The 7155-nt window shown below is 39.6% G+C and overlaps 1 protein-coding gene across 2 annotated transcripts; it reads left to right on the top strand.

The window, feature by feature from the left end:
* Window positions 1-1414: 1414 nt before the first annotated feature.
* Window positions 1415-6911, top strand: LOC142741461 (phosphatidylinositol polyphosphate 5-phosphatase type IV-like). Of its 2 annotated transcripts, XM_075850831.1 has the most exons (13): window positions 1415-1845; window positions 1938-2040; window positions 2229-2320; window positions 2547-2671; window positions 3280-3399; window positions 3844-3939; window positions 4046-4207; window positions 4827-4942; window positions 5347-5483; window positions 5691-5790; window positions 6161-6282; window positions 6414-6486; window positions 6576-6911. In XM_075850831.1, the coding sequence occupies exons 1-10, from the start codon at window positions 1595-1597 to the stop codon at window positions 5764-5766; spliced, it is 1278 nt and encodes a 425-aa protein (XP_075706946.1). In that variant the 5' UTR covers window positions 1415-1594; the 3' UTR covers window positions 5767-5790; window positions 6161-6282; window positions 6414-6486; window positions 6576-6911. The 2 variants fall into 2 exon arrangements, with proteins under 2 accessions (XP_075706946.1, XP_075706947.1); XM_075850832.1 differs by lacking the exon at window positions 6161-6282 and having other exon boundaries at window positions 6576-6910.
* Window positions 6912-7155: the final 244 nt, after the last annotated feature.

Here is a 7155-nt window from a genome sequence, read left to right as displayed (position 1 = left end):
AGTATGACTGTGCCCCTGTGCACAAAGAGGGTCCTAAAGACATGGTTTGACAAGTTCGATGTGGAGGAACTTGCGTATCTGCACAGAACCCGGACCTCAATCCCAACAAAACCTTTGGAGTGAATTGGAAAGGCAATTGCGAGCCAGACCTTTTTGCCCAACATCAGTGTCGCAACCATTGGTGTCCACATACTTTTGGCCATATACTGTAGTGTATCGAGTGTATATCTATTGTGATGTCACCGAGCTTAGGTATAAAGTATAGTGCTGGCCAGAAGGCTGTCATTTATCAGGTGGATGTGACCGGTACGGTAAGTACTTTATCATTGCTATGTCTCTAGAACTGTCTCATCTATCAGTCTCTTTATGAATATTGGATTCTTACATGTAATTCTAGTGTTTGTCGTGTTATTTTTGTTTTTTATTTGGCATACTTATACACTAGGAAATTGCTTAAATAGCAATATTGTGGCCTGTCACATCTGCTCCATAGACAGAATGCAGATTGCAGACAGAAATTGGTGTCTGTATTCTGCTGGTAGATTCATAAAGCAACCACAAAGCAAAGAATGTGAATCTCTGGGAACTTATTATCACACCCTCCAGTTTATAACACCAGTAATTCTCATAATAAATGTTTATAAGGGAATTCATATTTATGAATTTTAGGTTTTCTGTCTGTAGACTATACTATTTATATATCAGGTCAATCCTGAATATTAGCTGGTATGGCTATGCAACCAACCTACATCAGGTGCTGCGATTGTGATGTCTTGAGATGAGTCTAGACAGCCGTGTATCTTACTGCGTCTATGGTAGTATTGGTTTTATTACAAGATTTAAACTATTTGATGTTTGAATCATGTACATAAATAAATGATTATAAGGAATATTGTTTTTTTTTTAGTTTTTTTAGTAATAAAATATTAATAAGTCCAGGAATAAACAGCCTAATAGCATTCGTCAGACTAAATTGTAGAAGGATAGTGCTAATACCCTGGAAACGTGTCCTTATTAACAATTGAAATTAATAATTATGTATATAATCATCATAATAATAATAATAATAATAATAATAATAATAATAATAATAATAATAATAACAATAAAAAAGATAACAATAAAAAGTATTTATTACTAACTCCAATTACTTAGGTTCTAAATTCTGGTTATCAATTAATATAAAAAAAAATTCAACCCTTTAAAATGCCATATGGTCAATTTAACAACCAATACATTATTTCAGCTTCCAAACCTAATACAATCTTATCAACAGGGGGTCCCAGGTCCAAGACCCCAAGTCATGTGATCTTCTGACACTTATGATTGACAATATACTGTTATAGGAATACCCCATTTAATAACAAATTTTTCCAGCTAGTTTCATCACAAGTAATGACCCCCTTATCGTTTTCTGGTCTTTCTAGGTCTTGCTGTTGGATTGACACTGTGTTACTTACTGTGTTGCTTATACGGTTAGCGATTTGTCCTATTTTCGGAGAACTAGTGGCGATTAGTCAAATTCTATCTTGACTGTCTCCTGGTTTTCTACCAAGGACATTGGTGCAGTTTTGCACCCGGGCATTAAACAACCATGCCCTTTTGGAAAAAATCTAAGAAATATCATGTCTCCCAAATTCCTGATAAAGGAAATCTGATGGGAGACATACCAACTATGGAGGAGCCTAACATCTCGCTCCAGAAGTTTTCTGTCATCAAAGATATGGCAGATGAAAAATCCAGCGATCTTAGTCACAGCAAATATTGTGACATTACGTCAAAGAACACCAAGAAGAGCGCATTCAGCCTGCTGACCCGCCTGCGCTCCAAAAATATCCGGAAAAGGTATGTAACTAATAATTCTCATACATTGCTCAGATATCCAGAGCTGTGGTATAACAGTCACTAGATCTTTAATTCTCCCTATATCTTCACAGAAACTTAGGCAGCAGCGCTGTGATCGGCGCTAAAGAACTGGATCGCTATTTCCCAGATAGACGGTTGAGACTATATGTTGCCACCTGGAATATGGAGGGAAAGGTGAGAAGTAATGTACAATATTTATTGTGACCCTTCAGTGTTCCCGAGCTCAAGTTGGATGAAATGGGCCAGTAACCATGTCTCTTTAGTTTGTTGTTGAATATCACATAGACAGGTTATATTCTACCCTATGTCAGTTTAGTTGGCACTCTTTGTATACAATATTAATGTTTGTATATTTTGAACAGGATTACCCGCAAAATCTGGAGGATCTGCTGTTACCATCAGATGATACGAAAGACATTTATGTTATTGGCGTTCAGGAAGGATGTCCAAACAGGTAAGTCTTCTCAGGTTGTCTTACACCAGCCTATGACTGCAGATGGACAGCAGGGCGGCTGATACAAATTCTCTCTCAATGCTCTACTTATTGTATTATCACTCCTTAATTTTCAAAATTTATCCCCAGAGGTTATTATTATATGGAGTGTTGATACAGATGAGTTGAGTACCTTAATCTTGTGTCATTTATTAATATGTAAATCTGAAATTGTGTCTTCTTGTAGACGGGAATGGGAGATAAAATTACAGGAGACCCTTGGACCACACTATGTATTATACCACTCTTCCGGGCTCGGAGTCCTGTATCTCACCATCTTTGTTCGACGGGAACTAATCTGGTTCTGCTCAGGTAAGATTCACATTCCTACGTCTACATAAGAAGTCTTGAATGTAGTCATTAGGGTATGTGCACACACACTAATTACGTCCGTAATTCACGGACGTATTTCGGCCGCAAGTACCGGACCGAACACAGTGCAGGGAGCCGGGCTCCTAGCATCATACTTATGTACGATGCTAGGAGTCCCTGCCTCGCTGCAGGACAACTGTCCCGTACTGAAAACATGATTACAGTACGTGACAGTTGTCCTGCAGCGAGGCAGGGACTCCTAGCATCGTACATAAGTATGATGCTAGGAGCCCGGCTCCCTGCAGTGTGTTCGGTCCGGTACTTGCGGCCGAAATACGTCCGTCAATTACTGACGTAATTAGTGTGTGTGCACATACCCTTAGCTGGAACATCTTATTTAGTAATTAGAATTAGATGCCTAAGAGCTTGGCTCTCAGATTCTTTACTTCTGAGTATTGGAGATCTAAAAGTTCACACCACAGTTACAAAGTATGAAATTATGTTCTAGTAATATTTCCATAGTTTAATTGGAAATAATTTCTATTCCATTGTTGTATGTAGTACTCTTAACCACTGACCCGTCTTTTTGTGTTTAATTTCTTATACAGAGGTAGAGCACACCCATGTAACAACCAGGCTATTCCACCATGTGAAAACTAAAGGAGCCTTGGGTGTTGCCTTCACCGTCTTTGGAACATCTTTCCTTTTTATTAATTCACATCTGAGATGTAAGTATTTCCAATATTAATATATGACCATGTACAGTTTTACTTTGTATAAAATTGCTGCTACTTGATGATAAACTGAAATATATGGGATGATACGAAGAGATCTGTACTAATAATGTTTTGGTAAAAATAAAAGGTTCGTTCCTGTTTGATCAAACTTTTTCTAATCTATCAATCTCATTCTATGTTGTGAGTGGCCAGTAATACAGATACACGCAGGTACAATTAGTGCAGGAGGGGGTGGCGGCGGCTGGTTTCAGTTGCGCCGCCTCCCCCTCAGAGAGGCTGCAGGGCGGACGGTGCGGCCGTATAATCCCTCATACCCACCCCTCCTCTCCATTAGCAGCGGTGGCACGCTGCAATGTGTTTTTTTGAAAATAATATGCGGTTCGGGCCGCCCATATGATCATCCGCCACTGCTAATATGTATTTTTTTGTTGGCAGTTGGGGCAGTCAACAAGAGGATCCAGGACTATAAAACCATCACTGAGGGTCTCCGTCTGCCTCAAATTATTCCGGAAAGAATCAACTCCAATGCCTGTGAGTATTACTTATGTGGTTGAACCTATGGATCCTTTTATCTCTCTATTTGTCTCAGTTGAGTCTAAAGCAGTCATGTGCTATAATTTTTTTTTTTATTCTACAGTGGACGTCACCAGCCGCTTTGATCGGGTGTTTTGGTTTGGAGACCTCAATTTTCAACTTAAAGAGGACAGAAAAAATGTGGAATCTCTTCTGCAGAAGATCGAAGGAAAAGATATGTCCAGTCTCCTCAAACACGACCATCTGAATGAAGCCAAGAACAATGGTATATTTACTAGTAGATACATGTCTATCACTCCTCAACCTTCATTAAAGTGGTTCTCCACCTTCTGACAACTGATGACCTATCCACCGGATAGGTCATCAGTATATCATCGGTGCGGGTCCGACACCTGGAAGCTGCACCGTTAAGCTGCTCCAGTGGCCTGCGGGCACCGGATGTTATGGCACACAATGCTATGTACGGAGCTGGAAGCAGTTGGCTCCGTACATAGCATAGCTGCCATAATGCATAACTGTAGGTCTGCCTCCTATTCACTTGAATAGGAGCAGAGTTGCAGTACTGCAGCTCGGCTGCAATTCCGTGGCCGGCGCCAACTGCATCCGGCATGTACGTCCGGTGCTCAAAGGCACCGGACCAGCTGATTAGTGCAGGGTCCGGGTGTCGGACCACCACACATCATGTACTGATGACCTATCTGGTGAGTATGTCATCAGTTGTCAGAAGTTGGAAAACCCCTTTAATACCACAACCACTTCCACAGATTAATACAAATCACTGACATGATGGTTGATATGTTCCCCAAATTCTTATATAGTGCTAAAATTATCAATTGCTCCTTTTTTTTTTTAATACTGACAACTTTTTTTTCTTTCAACTTAAGGGTCCATATTTCTAGGGTTCAAGGAGCACACCATTGATTTCCTTCCTACATATAAGTTTGACATTGGCACAGACACCTATGATACATCAGCAAAGCAGAGAATTCCATCATATACGGTAAGAGATCTTATTTCCAGGTCTACAGAGCTTGAGAGACAATAGAATCCATGAGCCAGAGCACCCATTATATAATGAATCCCCTCCCCCAATGTAATGAATTGTTATTATTATAGTTGGAAGAGTAATTTCTTATGAACAAAGCTTTCAGTTCATTTTACTTTTATGTAGTGAGTTTGTCATCACAGTTTCCCAGTGTAATATGTCGTTGCCCAGCATGGCTCAAGGATACTTATTTAATGAAATCTGTGTGACCAAGTCAAACCTAAAATTCAATAAAGTCTCAATATTCTGCAATATAAATAAAGTAGGCCCAACATTTAGGTCTGTGATGTTTTGCAGTTTAATAATATATTATAATATGATTTCACTAATGATATTTGTTATTTTCATGACCTCTACAGGACAGGGTGTTGTTTAAAAGCCAATGTGAGGGAGATGTGCGAGTCCTGAGATACGACTCTTGCCCTGTTTTGAAGACCTCAGACCACCGACCTGTTTTTGGCATCTTTGAAGTAAAGATCAGGCCTGGTTCAGATGAGTAAGTCATGTTTTCCTCCATGTTGTTGGTATGATACTTTCAGTAGCCGTCATTACTACATGGTCCTTATAGCCGGAGCTCACACTTTGGGGCAGGTCGCTGTACACCTTGGTGACAGTACTGGAGGATTATAGGATGTGAAACTAAGCAAAGTGTGGTTACCTGCTAAAATTATCATGTCTTACATAAATATATTTCTCATTCCAGCATCCCCTTGGCTGGTGGACACTTTGATCGTAAAATCTATGTAACGGGCATTAGGAGGAAAGGACAAAAAAAGTAGCTGCATCTGTTCATGTCCTTACAGGTAAGAGCTTTGTAGTTGTCTATTATGTTTGCGGTGAAAATTTTCTTCCATATCTTAGGTTTTCCTCTGTATCTGTAATTTATTTTATCAAATAATTTAACTAAAGTGTAAATAAGTATTTTCAATCTTAAAATTCCAACTCCTTGTATTCAGACACTTTTTCATTTCTGAATGAAGGTTGTGGGCTTTGGGGAACAACGTCCCCAACTGTAAGCATGTATGTAGTATAGTACAATGAGTTTCCTAAAGGAACCGGTCATCTGAATGGATGGAACAACTGGATTTTATGATGCATTAGCTTCTAAGCAAAAATGATGGATACAAGGAACATTGTTATCGATGGAAGACATTGTTACTTGGCATCTTGAAGGACTCCTAAGGAACAGTCACAATCTCCGGGGCATAAAACATCGGAACATTAGAAAGTTCCCGTAACATGCTGAACAGCGCAGCTCTAGGTCAGACCCACTGCTTGCATCAACCATCTTCAAGGTTTGTAGTGTGACCCCCAGGATCAATTAAGAAATGTATTTACCTCAAATCACCTTAAAAAGTCTTCTAGATTTTGTGTCTGCTAAGAAACACACATTATAGAACATTAATAGCAAATATTTGTCTTGCAGCAATTCCGCAGTACATCTGGCGAGAATAGCGCTCCCTGTCACCGGAGGAGCCACCATCAATGCTGATAGAAAGGTAAGTTCCTCTGGATGTGTCCCCTCTCTATATTTATCAAGCAGCCTGAATGATCAATATTTAATAGGGTTGTGTGCTTCTCCCCCCAGAACAAGTCAGCAGATATCAACAGAACATCAACACCAATAACAACCAAGGGCAGAATCCGCCATCTTACAAGAATTCCAAAGGCGAGACTTAACATTTCTACAACATCTGTCACAGAAGAGACATCAATGTGGTCACCAGGGCATCAATATCACCCAGAAGACCAGATTCAGAACAGGACAATATGTCATCTCTTCTTGTATCTGTGGAATCCCGATTTTCCACCCCTTACTGATACTACAGTATATACTGTGACATATTCCGTAGTTTTTGCTGTATCTTGTATTACCATCATCTTTACCATTATATATTTTGATCCACAAAAACCTTAAATAAATCTTTAACATCAATCCATAAGTGTGACTGGTAATTGTTATGTGCGCGGCTGCAACTTACCACAGTGTATACAATTCACCTAACCGACCTTTCACAGCGCTATTTGTGTGACATCGCGTTTAATCCAGTGGTAGGTGACAGGACATTGTATCATATGTACACAATACAGAGTGTATGGAACGTGCCGCCATATGTACTGGATTATATCCTGTAGGACAAAGAGTGACAGGAGATGTAAAACATTGA

This window comes from Rhinoderma darwinii, chromosome 2 (assembly GCF_050947455.1).
Source record: "Rhinoderma darwinii isolate aRhiDar2 chromosome 2, aRhiDar2.hap1, whole genome shotgun sequence".
NCBI lineage: Eukaryota > Metazoa > Chordata > Amphibia > Anura > Rhinodermatidae > Rhinoderma > Rhinoderma darwinii.
Note: the sequence above shows the minus strand (reverse complement) of the source record. Positions and strands in the feature narration are given on the sequence as shown.